Genomic DNA, 17,579 nt, shown 5'->3' on the forward strand with positions numbered 1-17,579 from the left:
CAGTCTTTAATATAGCGATGCTTGTGGGACGGGACAGTCTCCAGAGCGAAACAAATAAAGGCATTGTCATTTTAGTTAGCAGTACATAGTTATGAGATTTTTGAAATTGTTCTTCCTGAAGTACTTTTTTTTTCATGTTTAATTACTCTGTTACACTGGTATCATGTACTCGGTAAACTTCCACATTTCTCACTCAGTTCAGTCAAAGTAAAGCTCAAACAATATTGTCTTATGTCTTCTTCAGGGTGTCATTTATGCATTTTTTAGTTTGTAAGAACAGGTGACAACATAGATGTTAGTGCATAGAATAATGTTATTTTTTGGCAACATCTTTGCTTTTAGTAGCGAACTGGTTTGTTGACTTTCTGGGTTTGGTGGCTACTGGAGGTTTTTGAGAAATGTGGGTGATACCAAAACCTGTACAGAATGGTAGGAGAAGCTGACAAAGAGACAGCTCACCCTCTCTGAACGATGGAGAAACATGATCGTCAGAGCTTTGATAATGGCAGGGTGTTTACAGTCTCATAACGTTGCTGACTCATCTCGGTAACACCCGAGGAAAATATTTGAATTGTATCAAATTTGGAAGCCGGTGCTTTACTTTTGATTATTTGTCATTGTTACACTTGACTCAGAGTTCTCTGAAAGGGGTAATATATAGTAGCTACTGTATGTTTATTATGAAGTCTGGCATTACCCAAAACATGGCTCTTATGTTATACATTTGATCATTTATTTGACAGCTCCCAGTTGCCACCATGTCATTCCTGCTTTTTTCTCCTTCACACATCTAGCACAGGTCTGCGTTCTTCTCTTCACACACTGTTTTGAATAGTCAAAATAACCAAACGGTGCCAAAAGGAAATGAATCTTAACTGTCAAGTGCTCAATGAGGAGCTGAGGTATTTTGCCACGCTGCAATACTCCTCTGAGTTTCATGTGTGTATTTACAATTCAAATTACTGAAACGCCTGTTGACATTGGAGGCTGAGGATGGGTTTTGTCGAGCAGGTTTGGTAGGTATGGAGATCGCTGTTTTGCTCTCCTGGCAACAGCGCTCCAGCAGTGCGTCGAGCACAATCCAGGTGGGCAGAAAAGGGAAGAGATCTCTCTCTGTCCCGGCAGGGTTTACAGCTGCTGTGTGGAGTGGCTGTGTAATCTCACAACACCACTGGAGACAGGAGATCTCCTCACACGGGGCGTACTTAAGTGCAGCCTGTCATATGTAAGTACAAAATCTTCATTTCTCCTTTCTCTCAAAGGTCTAGACAATAGTTACAGAAATAATGTTTGAACTTTTTATTGCTAATAGATTACTCATTGATTCGAGTAGTGATTAACTTCAAAGCAATACCCCATTTTAATCACAGATTAACTTCATGTTGTAAACTGTGAAAGAGAAACCTTTAAAAACAATGTAGCCCATGCCTAGTTAAATATTAAACAGCTGATGACCTTCTTTAGTGGGATATTTCTTTTGAAAAAGAGTTTGTCATCCGGGATTTGAACTTTTTTAGCCCAGACTTGACTGAATGTATTTCCAGTCACAATAAAAAAGAATGGGACACATTATTTGTGCCCTAAATCTTATAAAGAAATCCAGTTGTGAGATCGTCTTAGTTATCAACTTAATGTTGTTGCTAATTCAGCTCAATCATATTTCTATGACTCCATCTCCACTCAGTTTAGTTTGAAGCAGTCAATGGACTCCTAACCATATTAATATTCAGGAAGATCTTATTGCTATTCTGAGCAACGCAGATCTTTGGCACATGATACAAGGACAAAAGGAAGTCATTTGTGCAGATTGGGAGGTGTATGAGTTCCTGTTTCATCTTGCCTTCATGTCTGCCTGCTGATGCTATGGAACTTGATATCTCGGTTGTTAGAATTTTTCTGCTTGTGTAGATACAGGTATTATATGGCCATAGTAGGACTACTGGCAGCAGTAAATGTATGATGATATGGTTATTGAAAAAGCTCTTACTGTTGTGGATATAATATCTATAGGGTAGCTGTTTCAAAGTCGCAGTGTTTGTTTTTTTGTTTCATTTTGCTTTCTTTAAGAAGGTAGCCTGTGGTATGAAACTGCACTTTTCATGTTACCTCTTGTGTGATGAAATAAACATGTCTGTCTCATCTGTCTTCTTTCAAAACATGATCTGTTATTCATTTGCATATCATTCTCTCCACGTAGTAGTGCCACTCGGGGGGCTGCCCTGTGCGGCTGAGGAAGTATCCCCCCGCCGGGTCAGTGATTAGCTGACAATGTTTAGGGTTCAACATTAACATCTGAATAGCAGTTGGTGAAACTCATTGCACGTCATCCTGGCAAGAGTTAAATGTAATGTCCCTTTGTGAAGCTGCTCCAGTTATTTCCCTTTGTTGTCGGTGCTCTTTATTTGAATGCATTTGATGGCGAGTTCCTGAAGGCCCTATCTATTTGTGTGGCCCTTTGATTGTCACTGCGTTTCATCTGTACAATGATAACAGGCTTTGGGGGTTTTACTACGACAGACTATTTCCTTTTTTCTGAGCGTGCAATCAGAACTCACGGACGTTTGCTTTTTAACCTTCTCGTGTGTGGTACCTGGCATACACCACAAAGGTTTGCAAAAGGCTTTGACAGGCTCTGATCTTCTGTGTAGTATCTCTGAACATTAATGGATCCCTATGACAGTATTGATTTTGTTCTGTGGTTGAAGAAAGATGTGCAATTAATTACTTGAGAGATAGAAGGCACCTATTCAAATACATTTGTTCAGACACCAGCGTTTCCTAAGAGACGTTGAGGAGATGAATAAATAATACAGCATTGCATTTGTTTTAGTTCTTCACTGCACTCTGGGACAGAACTACACAGATACCATTTACATTATGTTTTTATATGGTTTACATTTTAAAAGGTTGTCTATGTTAAAAAAATGAAGTTATATTTATATTCTCAGGTTTTTTCATATTAATGGATTTTTTGTGACTAGATTGACAGAATGTGGCAAATATTCAGTGGGTAGTACATATTGTAAAACACAAAGCAGTATCAAACAGAAAGCTAAGGCATGGCCCTGAACATCCCTCATGAAACTATAGTATATGAAAGATACCTTATATATAAAAACAGCTATGTATACATCTCATGTATTTTCTACATCTCTCAAGGCATTCTTTGTCATTAACTCAATAATAATATAATGTAGTCCTAAATGTAGTATTTTTTCACAGAAAGAAAGTTTGGTGACTCTCTCCTTCTCCTGATTTTTATAATATTTCCTTTTTGCATGTCTCTAAAACAGTCAATCAAGCAATATGTGGAGTTTATTTTCCAGTGGAATTGCATCTGGATTATTTCTGTAAGCTTAAATATATGCAAAACAGTGAAGCGCTCAAACAATCATTACTGTAGATACGTTCACAGGGTTCACTGAGTTATCGATTACCCATGGTCCATTGCACTTCACCAGGAACTGATGACAGCACTTCTAGAAACAACAGTATTTGTAAAAAAAGAATACAAAAAAATGAATTCACACAATCCTTCAAGAAGCTACCGATGCTGATAATACGGCTCTTGACATTAAGCCAAAGACTCTGGAGTTTATGGTGTGTAAAAGCATTTTCTTTGCTATGGCCCATAAGTGAGTATTAACTCGGCTTCTTCATGGATGAACTTCAGGAACAATGTGACATTAAGTTACTGAAGCATCTTTATCAGTGAAGTGAAAAGTTGAATTCAGACAGAGTTTTCTTCTGTACTAATACAATTTCCTTTCACTGAGCAATATCTTCATTTACTTGTAACCTTGGGAATTTCAGTTGTATTTAAAGGTGTCATGCTTGCTTTAGGAATAGCATGAAGTCGAGTCCAGTTGTTTTGTCCCGTCTTGCTTAATCTCAATGGTAAAACAAAATATTGTGGTCTATCAAAGCTGAAACTAAAACGAGAAGGAACCAGAAACATGGTCGTCAGCAGAATAATATTAACTTTCACTGATTCCCCACACTGCACCACCATTAGTCTATTTATAAAAAATTTCCCAGAACATTACCAGGCATACATGTGTACACATAATTTTGATAAACCAGTTTTTATCATTTATAATTTTGCTGTGGTTAAAAAAATAAATACAGTATGTGTTTGTTGACACAGCATATCAGAGTCCTGTCAGAACCAGATACTGTTCTGGGTGAACTTCCTAATTGGTAAGACAGTTTGCACCATCCATGTAATTTTAGCTATAATTAGACTACATGGGGACTTGATTCAAGTCTTCAAAGTCATGAAAGGCATCGACCACATCAAACCAGAGGAGCTTTTCCAGATCAGCAGGGACACACGCACCCGGGGACACAAATGGAAACTGGGCCTCAAGGCATTCAAGACAGAAAACAGGAGACACTTCTTCACACAGAGAGGCGTCACAATCTGAACAAACTCCCCAGCGATGTGGCTGAAGAGACAATTTGGGAACATTCAGAAACAGACTGGATAGGATCCTTGATCACTTAGATATTATTGGACACCAAACGAGCACGATTGGGCGATTGGGTCTCCCCTTGATTGGACACTTTCTTATGCTCTTATGTTCTACACTATAACCACACCTTCTGTCTAACTCCTCATGATGAAGAACTCTACCCCTTCTATAACTAATTTGTAAGTGTATTTGTCTTAAGTGTGTATTTATATTTTTTCCAGGTGGTTCTCCAACAGCATTGCAAATCAAGTGTGGCCCCATTGAGCCCAGTTCACCACTGCAAGACAAAGGGCAGCTGCACCTCCATCCTCCTGAGCCATGTCTCCAGAGATCAGGGAAACACCTCATCAACAATGCTGCGGCAGTGAAGAAGCCCCCCGCACAGAAACCTCAAGGTACGCCAGCTGTTCTGGGCCTCTCTCCGATCACATTCACCTCTGGGGAAGAAAAAGCTAAAAGGCTCAGCTCTAGGCCTGAGGCGACATCTCAGCACTTCCTGTCCTGATTTTGACCAGTCTTGAGAGGAGCCCGTGGGTCAATTTCCAAGCAAATTGTGTCAGAAAATTGTGAAATTAACACGAGTAGAAGGGTGTGAGGTCTGGCAGAGGCTCTTCCAATCATAATTGGCAAAGCCGTATTGTATCAGCTAAAGAATAATACTGACAGGGAATCTGCCAGTCCCATATTTTCTTCCTCTCTGCTGTTTGAGTCCTGCTTTGCATCGAGATTTCCGCTGTGAAAGCTGACACGATCCAGAAGGGAACCGATAATGTTCTTGTCCCACGGAAGGCAAAGGGCATTTGTGAAGGATTGTATAAAGAGAAGCACGTCCCGGCCCACCACAGTTCTCATGTCACCATGGAAGCAGACGCGTGATTCGACCCTCCAGGGTGATGGTGGATGTCATTTTTTCGCAACAGTGCTGCCTGTGGAGTTGAAAGTATAATCATATGCATGCAAACCATTTGTAGTTAGTTTATGTCTAACAGACTTCAACCACAGTGCAAGTATTAGAATCATCATATTTTAGCTCAATTACAGTTAGGTAAGTCAGTGCATCCTCCTCTGAGCACGCACTACAACTTACGCAGAAGTGCTACACGGCCCTTTTTCTGTCACACGGACTTCTGCAAAAACCTGAAAACCAGTTGCTATGGGTTACTGCTTACGTAGAGCTGAGCGTGTGTTTTGGGGAATAGAGGTGGGGACCTCCGCTGAAGATGTGTAAATTGAAATGAAAATTAATTGTGCACTCTAATTTTGCACAGGGGAATTCAGCTCCCGATTGTACACCCGATCGGCAGAACCCAGCAAGGCGTATTGAGTAAACTATACTTCTGTACAGTATATAGGCTTTTTTTGTCTTTTTTTTTTGTCTCAGAGCAGGCCGAAGAGGAAGGAAGCCGCTGACAGAGAACCGCAGTGACAGGTTTATTGTCATTTGTAGTCAGCTAGTTCCTGAAAAAGACCTTTATTTAAAAAAAATAAACTTTTGGTCAGAGAAAGTCAAAAATTCTCTTTGTTGCCACAGTCTCGAACAACTTTGGGGGACTTTGGCTGAACCAAAATGGCTGTGCCGAGCTATCACTTCTTGTAATACGTATTTTTCCTTTCCTTTCTTTTTGGTGCAAACCACATTTACTTGCATAGTGCACACATCGCAGCATCCTGTTTAGCAACCAGGAAGCGGTGATCTTGCCTTCGGTCTTCGCTGGTCTACAGCTGTGGATTTTTCTTCTTGTTTTTCTTCTTTTACTTTGGTGTTTCTAACCTCGCTGTAACGGGAATGACTTGTGTTCAGAGGAGCCTCGAAGATGGAAGTGTCCTCGCTGGGTGGTGACTGATATGCGGCAGTAACTTGGCTTCGTTAGTAAAGGGATGTCTTCCAATCTGTTCCCTTGCTAGTGCCTCCTAAGCCCGGTCACCTGCAGCATCTCGGTCCAGAGAGGAAGCCCAAGGTCATCCCACCAGCTCCTTCCCGACCTCTCCCCGCCAACCCGCCGCCAAAGCCAAGCAAGAATTCGGTGCCAACAGAGAAGGAGGAGAAGGATCCAGGAAAAAGTGTGTGTCTGCTCATTGAGAAGTTTGAAAAGTCCAGGTAAAGTCATGTCTTGCCAATAAACACTACAATATGTGTTTTATACATCTGTGTCTACTCCTACTTGTTATATTTAGTGATTATACCTAGTTATGCATCCTGTGGTGCTGTTGCCTTTAAGGGTTTGTCACTTGTGTAAGTGTTGCTGAAGGCAGGGGTTTTCTTTTACATAAAATGTGAAAGATTAATGATTGGTATATTTCACCAGCTGTAATCAATATTAGTGAGGGAGTTCAGAATAGTGTGTATGGTGTATCGGTCACTAATACAGCTGTTGGTTACATAGTTAAATTTCACACACTGGCAAACAGTGCCAGTAGGTTTTTAATGACACATTTTTATTTTTGTTCCTGTGTGATGAAGCTACATGAAAAGAAAACAGCAGTTCACCCATACCCTGTTGAAAAATGGTTATTGCTGTGGTTGCTTTAGAGGAAGCAGTTACTTTTGTAACTCAGGGTCTGTTGTTTGGGCTATAATAGTATAGCATGTCAAGTTAAGTCTCCCAGTGTCCTGCGTGTGAGTTTACTTTGATGATGTCTTGGAATTTTGTTTCGTTTGTTTGTTTATGTCTTGGATCTGATGTTTTTAGTTCCCTTCAGATCATCTGTTACCATACAATGCAGAACAAAATATCAAGCAAACAAACCTGTTTCTCCATCTTTATTTAGTGCCGTGTCTAATGCACAAGATTTATACAAGATCTAATTGCAAATACAAGTTTTCATTTGAAAGATTTATGTTACATCAGCTGTTTGTTTTTCTCAGAACACCTATCCTTGGAATCCATAGAAGAAGTCAATTACACCTCTATCTAAATATGGATACAACCCAGGAGTCGATGGAGCAGCTGGGCAAGGACTCCGAACCACAAGATTCAAGTGACTCTTCCACAGCGGATAAACTAGCACTTAGCGATTCTGAAAGGACACCGGACGTCACGGAGCTGTCGAATTTCAGCACGTTGCGAATTGGTGAGAAAAGCGAAATCAAAAACGCCGGGGACTGCTCCGCCGTCAGCCAGAAAGAGGACCCCGGCGAGCTCAATGACAATCAAGACTCTGCCTTGGAGCAAAACGGGAATGGCAAAATTCCCAACAGGGACAGTGGGATCGACAGCCCTTCGTGCACCGTGGAAGGAGAGGTGTTTCCACACGACGAAGCCATCGACGAGCAGAACGAGAGCATGGCTGAGGCTGACAAGGCGAGCTATGCTTCTTCCATGGACAATAAGAGAGACTCCTCTTCCACAGAGAATAAGAGAGACTCCACTCAGGATGAGGAGGACAGTGATATGGACGAGGGTAGCAGCGAGGAACAGGAAACGGCAGAAGTGACAAAAACAGAGCAGACAGATGCATCTAAGGTAAGTCTGAAGACCAGCAATGATAGCTAGTTTAGACTAGTTTATGATAGCTTTCCCAGGTGTTATTAGTTAACTAGGGTAATGTCTTGAATCTTTAGTGGTTTTGTTTTAAATTCATTAATGATCATTTTGCATTTTCCGTGTCCCACAGAAACCCTTCCCTTCTCTCTGTTGACTTGATGTCTCGCAGACTCAGGGGTTTTCAGACTCCAGTATTACACAACCATTTCCTTAGTCTGAGAGCTCCTGGAGACCAGAGAACACCCCCAAGGAGACTGCATGCAGTAGATTTCAAATATAGGCTTGATTTACTTTTCTACCTTTTGGTTGTTAAATAACAGTTTTAGCTGGATGCCATAGGAAGGGTCAACTTTTGGAGGTATCGCGCTTGAGATTTGTTTGCCTGAGTAACAAAGCGTCCCATGGAAATCGTTCACATTGAGAAGGATAGGTTTATATTAGGCCAGACATGCTTTGTCCAGATTTTGCAGTACTAGTCTTGAGGTTATTGTGGCTTGAGAGTCTAAATATAGTGTCACATGATCAAGTGAATGTGTTTGTGGTCATGATTGAAGGCCTAAGCAGTGAACCAGGTTGAATTGGTGCAATTTGAAATGTAATCGAGAGATTAGATACTAGGTTGAAGGTGTAAGATGTAGGCCATTTATTAGCAGTATCCTTCAATCCAATTTAGTCATTTAAAAGGTACGTTACAAAATACATTTACAATAAGTTTGACATGAAACATTTGTTATAAGCTTCTGCATTCTTGTGAAATTTGTAATATAAAATATGGAATATTACACATTACCTGTGTTTCTACATGAGGTTCATCATGAATTGGATATGTGCTATAAATAACATTTGAGACTAGTAGTCAACAATATATTATTATGTTTCCTGTTTTAATATTTCATGCTGGCCCTCAACAAACACCTGATTGTGGTCTTTTTAGTGATAATACAAGTTATGAACCAGTAAATCAGCACTCCTTCAAGATGCATAAGGCATACAAATCCAGATTTACAACGACTGACATATTTTCTAAATTTATATGTCACCAGTATAACTTATTACAGCTAATGTTTTCACAGATTTTGTTTCACAGATATAGTTTTTAAATTTTATGAGTCATATTTTTTATTCAGCATTCTTTACAGGTTGTGAGCAGGTTTGGTCTGTGACAGGAAAAGGAATGTGCAATATATTTTTTACAGCGTACTCATCATAAATCAGTAGTTTGCAATAAATCATCATGAGCGGAGACATTTTTTTAAGTTAAAATTATTCATCTTATATCTTACGCACAGATCTGCAGCTAGTGTGTGCACAATACAGTTACATTCTTTCTCAGGTGTGTATTTGTGTTTACATTAGTCAGTTGAGTGGGTTTTTACAGACCTTCATGAAGAATACGTAGGAAAATTTGTACGTATTGTTTGGGGAAACCATGAATCTCTCAGAGTGCTCGGAGCATCTTCTTGTGCCGAAGATCTCAGAGTTATCTACTGTGATCCAATCATAGTGATGCAGTGCAGTATAAGATGAACATGACATATTTTTCCATTGGAATTTTATGAAGTCCTGAATTTACAAGAATCCTAAACCTCTAGAGATAACAATAGCTTTTGACAACTAGAAGCATTAGGTGTTGATGTATTTATTTATTTTATATTTTGTTCATACATAAAATTATTAATACAAGTGCAGTTCCCCATACTCACTTATCATGCATGTTATTTGTTTTGTATGTTACACAATGCAAAATAAATACACAAAATAAAGGCCTGACAAAGTCCCATCTTCCAGATATAATAAGATGTTGGTACCCAAGCAACTACAGGACAGCAACATTTTTCTCACAGCTCCTACCTTTTACATCATTCTGTTAATGACATTTCGAGACATGTCAGATTAGTGGTACTTTCTTAATGGTTGCGCAGCCAGACAGGATGTGGTTTATCTTTGTGCATCATAACACTTTTAAAAAAAGAAGACGGCAGCGTGTTCAGTGGTGCCACACTCTTGAAACTGGAGTAAAGTGTTATCAAGAAAACAGACAGTCTTGTAAACCCTTGTAAACTTTAATCTACGGAAGGCCGTGTTTCACTTGTCCTCCTATTTCCTCCTCAACTGGTGTGATGAGTCTTTCTCTTTCTATGTGGACTGAAATAGCTCAGCTGTACACTTCTCTTTGACAGATTAAAGTGTCACATATCTCTGGTATATGATATATACATTATTTATTTGTTAGCTTTTTCCTTAATGCTGTGAATAATTCTAAAATGAAGCGTGTATCACGGTTTCCTTGTTTTTCACCCTAAGTTTACATTCCTAGGCTGGGAAAATATGTATTTGTAGATCACGGCAGCAGACTGATATTAATTAAATGTTAATGTTTACTAGCCATGTCTTGAGAACCATTGATCCAATGTCGATTAATATCGAATAATCCTTGCCTAAAGGTCTGGAGTCTGTTATTCATACAGTTACGATCCTCTTCCTTGTTTCAGTTTAATTGGATCGATGGGGGTTATATTATTGATCACCCACATATGGTTTTTACTTGAACATTAAGTTCCCCTGAATCAATTCAATCATCTGTGCATTCTTCTTGCTTAATTCATTTTATATTGATTATACAATATGAGTACGTTTTGAAAACCCAGAATCGTATTACATAAAACTTTCCACCCACCCGCCTCTTGCAAATTACTAGCCCAGAACTTAGTGGGATCCCTTTCGGTTGAGACAAGGAGTCTCTGGCAAACAATCACATGCTGGGTGAGGTTTTCTTTTAAGTCCATCAAACAAATGCTTTGTTTTGACCATTGTTTTGAGAATATTGATGTTCAAAACTAGTCACACAAGTATATTTCCGTTAGAAATCCTGCAAATATGTGGGTGATTAATTGGTGGTTTACATTTAGTTAGTGCTAATAAATTAAAGTATCCAGATAATTAATAAGCTTTAGCCACATACAGTTGGTGAGTGAATAATCACGCTGTATATTTCCATGGTGACCTCCACAACCAAACAATCTCTTTGTTGAGCAGAGTCATTCATGCCACCTGACCCTTGACCTGTGCTCCCCTCCGAATTTGGGTTTTCAGGGACTGGAAAAGAATGCATCCTCTTACCACCCCGTTTCTAAAGAAGTCCTCTTTCATTTACTAGTGCACGGAGCCTCAGAAATTGCTGAACATTGCCAGGGAACTCCTACAGACGGAGGAGGCCTATGTGAAGAGGTTACACCTACTGGACCAGGTAATCCCCTTGCGCGGCATTTCCCCTTTTTTGAAAAGCTGGTTGCCCAGACTGTACAGACACACAATTACATGCCCCGGAGCAGACTGCAGCTGCGCTCAAGCAACTCCAATACAATTAGGGGAGGTTGGAAGTCTGCATCAGCTGGCAGGACTCTGGTGTCCCAAATCCCCCGGCTCACGCGTTTTCTAAATCAGGTTTTACATGATAGCCACGAAGATGTTAAAACCCATGACCATGTGAGTCAGAGAGAAGCGTGTCTCCGTCTATGGCAGGAAAAAAACAACAAAAAAACAACCACTGTACTTCCTGAATTGCAATAATTCTTAGTTGGGTGATTATTTTGATGGTGTTCCATATTTAGTTTATTTTTGTTTACATCCACACACAGAATAAAGGCACATTAAAGATAATCACATTTGGTTTTCAAGTATTCATTAAGTATGAGGTTTAAGCATTTATTAGGATGTTGGTCTCGAATTCTAACAATAAGATGTAGAATTTGTTGAATGATGATCCTGGCGTTTTAAAAATATGAAGAACATCAAGGTTATGATTTGAAATGTCCAGTTTTAGCTGTAAGTAAGCATTTCTCGTGTGGTTTCAGCAGAGCGCCTGGGCACAATTCTGCATCCTGTTTTTGAAGAAGCACTTACAGTGATAGACACACAAAAGATGTAATGCCAACAATTGTACTGAAAACTATCTCCAGTGTAAAACAAAATAAAACTAGTTATAGAGGAAGTAGAGAATAAGGAGGAATAAAGAAGCCGAATGCTGTGTATCTCTGTAAGCTTCGCTCGGCTCAATTCAGACAATCCCTTTTCTATGTAGGTATTTTGCACTAAATTAACAGAAGCTGGAATTCAGCAAGATGTCATCACTGGAATCTTCTCGAACATCTCCTCGATCTATTGCTTTCACGAGCAGTTTCTCCTCCCCGAGCTGAAGACCCGCATCATCAATGAGTGGTGAGTGACAGAGAAGCAACCGAGGCGACGCTTTAAAATGCCCTTCCTTCGTCCGTGTCAGACCATCGCATTCTCCATCTGGGTTTCCAGTTGCCGAGCCCAGCTGTGTGCCCATGGGACACACTCACAGGAATTATTATATGCAAATGATATGTAAATTATATTTAAAGTCGTTAAAGAAGAATCTCCATCAAGCGTTCTCTTTCTCGCTCTCTCTCCCTTGTCCGTACCCTTATCACTGCTTTAAACAGTTTAGATTTACTGAAGAATAGGAGGTAAGGCAGATTCTCCGATTCCCAGCAATAGTCACACTATTGATTACGTTCTGTAAACACAGTGTAGTTATTTCACATTTTAAGTCATAAATGTCTGATTTTGCATTATCTGGAATGTTCTTTAAATAATTGGCTTTCAACTAAGGTGGGATGTATGAACTTTGCAAAGTAAAAAAATTATCTAAGTGTGGTTGTTCATTTTCTATTTGTAATACACAGTGCTGAAAAACACAGAAAGCGATACCACAAATCCCATTATTCACGGTACAATGGTCCTTTTACAGTACAAAGACAAATACTCTGTTTTTCCTGTGCAGGTGCCCCCCCTTTCCTTTCACTTTGCGCTTTACTCTGGTGTGTATTTTAAATACAAATATCACAAAGCTTCATTTGCAGAAGTGAATATTTACACCACCCAACCTTGTGCACATGCTGTCTTTCACATCCAACTACTTAAGTAACATTTACAATTCATATCCGTTGGAATATTTAATTCTCCAATTCACGGCCTGTGTGTATTTATGAGACGGAGGAACCAAACAGCCCCCCACTAGGAAACACAGCGTACTGGTGCAGGTCTTGTTTACCATGCATTATTCAGTTGGGTGTTGGAGAGGACATGTTTTATTCAAAAGGCAGTTTCATCTCAGTGCGTTACCGCTCTTTTAAGTCTGTTAATGACCCGACAAGAAACCCAATTTTACTTAAGAGTTTAGAATGTTTCCTGAGTTAATGAGCTGTAAGAAATTATTGATTACGGTATTCATCCTGCTCGTGGGTTTATGTTTGCATTAATGATTCTGTGATTGATGTCTTCAATATTATCCTCAGTTTAAAATAAATAAATACAAATAGATATCTGTGTTCATTTATATCAAAGACTTTTCCTTAAATAATCTCCCTACTCCATAACACCCAGTTAATACGAATTAAACATTTCCCTTGTATAAGGCTAGAATCTACATTGTTGTTTTAATTATTAATGTAAATGTGCTTACATTGCAGATAATGTTTAAAATAGTGTGTTTTGGGTTTGAAAATTGTAAAAACTGAAGTTTTAAATAAGGAAAGATTTCTTAATAGGTGTCAGTGGTGCTTGTAATAGCAAGTATAGCACATTTACTGTTTTTCTGGCCTTTTTTAAGGGAGTCAAATCCTCGGATTGGAGACATCCTACAGAAGCTGGCTCCGTTCATGAAGATGTATGGAGAGTACGTGAAGAACTTCGATCGGGCAATGGACCTGGTCAACACATCGACACAGCGATCATCTCAGTTCAAGAGTACTGTTCAAAACATACAAGTAAGACTATTAAGTTTGTCTGTGCGTGTGTGTGCATTTGTCTCATTGCATATCTGTCTCATTGTAGTTCAGTATGTGTAGCTGTGTTGCCTTATTTCAAAAGGTGCAATTGTGCATCACCACAAGGCAAAACTTTGTTTCTTCTCAGGTCGTCAGGTGTGCAGTTATACCTTTCCTAGATTACATTTGATTTTCCTTTTCATCTCCTTTAATATTTGCATTGGAAGGAATTAATTGTAGTCTGTTTAAAAATGAAAAATGTTGCAGGACAGCAAATATACTATTTTCTATAAAATTCAAGAACTATAGTTAATAAAACATGTATTCATTTTTAGTTTCTTGGAGAATGCAAGCTTACTCGATTAAAACCCTGTCCTGCAGTGGTCTCAATATTTTATTAAACATCCAAGCTTGTGGAAGTGTGTGTTAATAGTGTGCTGCCTCTTATCTTTTCCAAAGATAACTACAAAGCTTAAGCGTTATGTTTGTGTCAGTGTGTTCAAAAGCTGTGTTCGTTACTGAGGGCACTTCTTTATTATATTTGTTCAATGCAGAAAGCAACAGCTAGATCAATGTCTGCTTTCGTAGACAGTCTTAGTCACTTTTGGCAACTATATAACAAATAACAAATCCAGCCACTGTGTTCTGTTTAATCGCTTACAAACCTCTACCCATTCAAGTTTTTTTCAAGAACTAATCATCTAGATATTTGATTCAAAACAAATCTGTTTGGAGCATTGGTTTTACAAGCTGCAGACTGTGTTTCGTGCTCCCCAGCATATCGCAAAATGAGGATGCCCTTATTAGAAGCTTATTAGAGACGAGGATCTCAGATCATTGTCTTTATTGTGCACCCACAGAAGCAGGAAGTGTGTGGGAACCTAACCTTGCAACATCACATGCTTGAGCCGGTGCAGAGGATCCCACGGTATGAGCTGCTGCTCAAGGACTACCTGAAGAAACTGCCCGAGGACGCCCTGGACAGGAAGGATGCCGAGAGTGAGCGCCTCTCTTTTCATACACGGTCACTCCTCTGATCCATTGACGTAGCGTTGGTCTGTGTTACCTGCCATTGTGGCAGCGCTTTCTGGAACGGTGGCGAACCATAGATCGGACCATGACATACATTCACGACATGCCCTCTTCCAGCGTAATCGCAGTCGTGTCTCTGGAAATAGATTCACCACGAGGGCAAAACTGTAGTCTGGGAGACGACGCAGTGAACCTGACAGGATCACAAAAGAAAGAAAAGCAGTTCTGTCTTCCGAGTGAAACTACTCAGAGATACACTGAGAAACGCTTGACCCAGAAATCGCTAGGTTTCTTCTAAACGGTTTCCTCTGTAGTTTCTTTATTTTGGTTGCCTGATGCACAGTTCTGCTTTCTGTCTCTGTTACACTTCCCCTATTGCTAACAATACCTGTGAGGCCTTCCCCGTTTCGAACGCCATCTTCTCCCCTGAGTGGATGGTTATGTGTACCTTGAAATCTCTTTGGATATTTCTTCCTTTAGTCTGTTGATTCTTTTACGCTCCTAACTTAAATAATAACGTTTTTTTTTTAAATTCCCCTTTCTGCTCTCTTTCCTTTCCTGAGCTGGTCTATAAATTATTGATGATATCCATCCATTGGTATTCACAGCTGCAGTCTCCCAAGTACAAGGCAGCCGACATCTTTTCACTCAAATACTAGCCAAGCCAGTGTTACCATGTAATTCAAATATGTATGTATTTAATATAAAAATGTAATTAACACTGATACTCATGTATGTGGTCAAAGTATGTTTTCCACTTGATTTTGCTGCTTTTAACCATTAGGCCTCGCTAGCTCCGATTGCACCGTAAAGACACCAAAATTCGTTGCATTTCAAAATACAAAGTGTAAAAATAAAGCAAGTAGTGCCGCTGAGGGTGACAAATAACCATATCACATAACCCCCGCCGTTTTCATTCAGCATATGATTTTAAATATATGTTCTGCAATACTAATGAGGTCTGTGAAACCAAAGCCCACATTCAAGAGTTCGCACCGTGCTTTCAAGCCTTGAAATAACCCGTCAAGCCTGTTCTCATATTTTAAGCTGGCCTGCTGTGGCGCCTTTTCGAAGCGTGTGAAGCCCCCGTAGCAGATTAACTTCAGAGCATTTACAGTTACAATGGAGCATTTGGGTCAGGTAGCATGAGTATTAATTGACTGCTGATTGTCTTTAAATACATCAGTCACATGCCTCATTTGTTTACTCCGATCTTCGGATTCTCTACAAAGGAAATACGTTTTTTCAGGCCACGTTGACTGTTCAAGTGAGAAACTGTAACAAGCTGATTTCGTTTCGTTTTATTTCTATGAAAAATATTGTAGAGAAGTTAAACAAGTAAAGGCCCCATACAGGTTGTCTGTTATCTGACTACAGCCCGGGACAGAGTGCATTCTGGGTGTGCTTTTTTCATTCTCGATGCCTGCCCTAATGCTCTCTTATTCTGACAATTTCAGAGGCTCTGGAACTCATCTCCACAGCCGCCAACCACTCAAATGCAGCTATTAGAAAAATGGTAAGCCGAGCCACAGTTCGATCCTTGTGTGTCGTCCCTTTTCTCACTTTCATTGTAAGAATTAGTTTTGTTCTTTTTTCTGTACACTTTAACTTCTGCCTCCAGATCAGGAGTAACCATGCAGGTCTGTTGACACATTCTCTCACAACACAACCGAAAGCCTCATTCGGATTGGTGCAAGATGCTTTGGTAAAATATCACTTTTGAGTTAACACATCTAGAATAGCTTTGGGAAGAAAAAAAAGTTGTCTGAAGTATATATAAGTTCCTCTTAGCAATAGTAGTAGCTGCAAAGGGCTTTCGAAGCAGGAAGTGATGTTTCCTGTTTAAACAATGTAAAAAGAGATTGTGCTCTCCTCTGAGAAAGAGGTGCACGTTTCAATATCACATGCTTAATATGGCCACTGTAGACAGTTTATTGAATGCCTTTTCACTAAAGAATGAAGACATTACATTAAAGAATAATAATAACATAAAACAGACTGATCTCACTATTTATTCTGCAGTTGAACACACTTCCTTTGAAGGACCTGCACCTGCTAACTCTGCATTCTTGATCAATTCAGTCTTTTTCAAATCAGCTTTTATTTGGTATGACACTCTTTGCAAACAGATGACCACAAAGTACAAAAGTTATCATTCATAAGCAGCTTACCTCAGGAACCTGTCAGAAGAACAGCGGACACATTTTCTGTTCTATTTTTTACAAAGAGCAAATGCTGGCTTTCAAAGTACCCCACACAATCAAACATCTCAAAAAGCGTGATTCACACACATACACAGATAAGGATCTGCTTCTGGATTTTCAACGCATTACATTAACGTTACAAGACCTGTTTGTGCCGTTGTTTGGTTTTGTTTTCACATTTCTTTCTGTCTTTCTGTACTATAATTTTCTGTCTGAAAGGTAATCTTGCAGAAATAAGACATCTAATAATCTGCAAATCATTGGTGAAGATCTACCATAGAAATAACTTAGTCTCCTCTTTGTCTCAATACTAATTTTGCAGCAGTTCTGATGATGACAGTTTGTCATTTCAAATGTTATCTGTGTGTGTGTGTATTTTCAGGAAAAGATGCACAAGCTGCTCGAAGTGTATGAAAGACTTGGAGGGGAAGAGGATATTGTAAACCCTGCCAATGAGCTGATCAAAGAGGGACATATCAAGAAAATGTCGGCCAAGAACGGGACTGCTCAGGACCGATATTTATACCTGGTAAGAAACGTTCCACTTCATCAGTTTTTGTGATGGTTTCAGTGGGAATGATTATTCAG

General features: G+C 39.5%; 1 protein-coding gene across 1 annotated transcript in view; it reads left to right on the forward strand.

The window, feature by feature from the left end:
- Positions 1 to 17,579, forward strand: part of fgd (faciogenital dysplasia) — a 59,123-nt gene that overhangs the window by 28,439 nt on the left and 13,105 nt on the right. Inside the window, exons 2-10 of the mRNA XM_066697747.1 lie at positions 4,697 to 4,870; positions 6,381 to 6,573; positions 7,342 to 7,939; positions 11,118 to 11,207; positions 12,042 to 12,178; positions 13,599 to 13,755; positions 14,616 to 14,754; positions 16,245 to 16,303; positions 17,374 to 17,520. Coding sequence (XP_066553844.1) covers positions 4,697 to 4,870; positions 6,381 to 6,573; positions 7,342 to 7,939; positions 11,118 to 11,207; positions 12,042 to 12,178; positions 13,599 to 13,755; positions 14,616 to 14,754; positions 16,245 to 16,303; positions 17,374 to 17,520 — 1,694 coding nt within the window. The remainder of the gene's footprint in view (positions 1 to 4,696; positions 4,871 to 6,380; positions 6,574 to 7,341; positions 7,940 to 11,117; positions 11,208 to 12,041; positions 12,179 to 13,598; positions 13,756 to 14,615; positions 14,755 to 16,244; positions 16,304 to 17,373; positions 17,521 to 17,579) is intronic.

The sequence above is a fragment of the Amia ocellicauda genome, chromosome 3, assembly GCF_036373705.1.
Source record: "Amia ocellicauda isolate fAmiCal2 chromosome 3, fAmiCal2.hap1, whole genome shotgun sequence".
Lineage (NCBI taxonomy): Eukaryota > Metazoa > Chordata > Actinopteri > Amiiformes > Amiidae > Amia > Amia ocellicauda.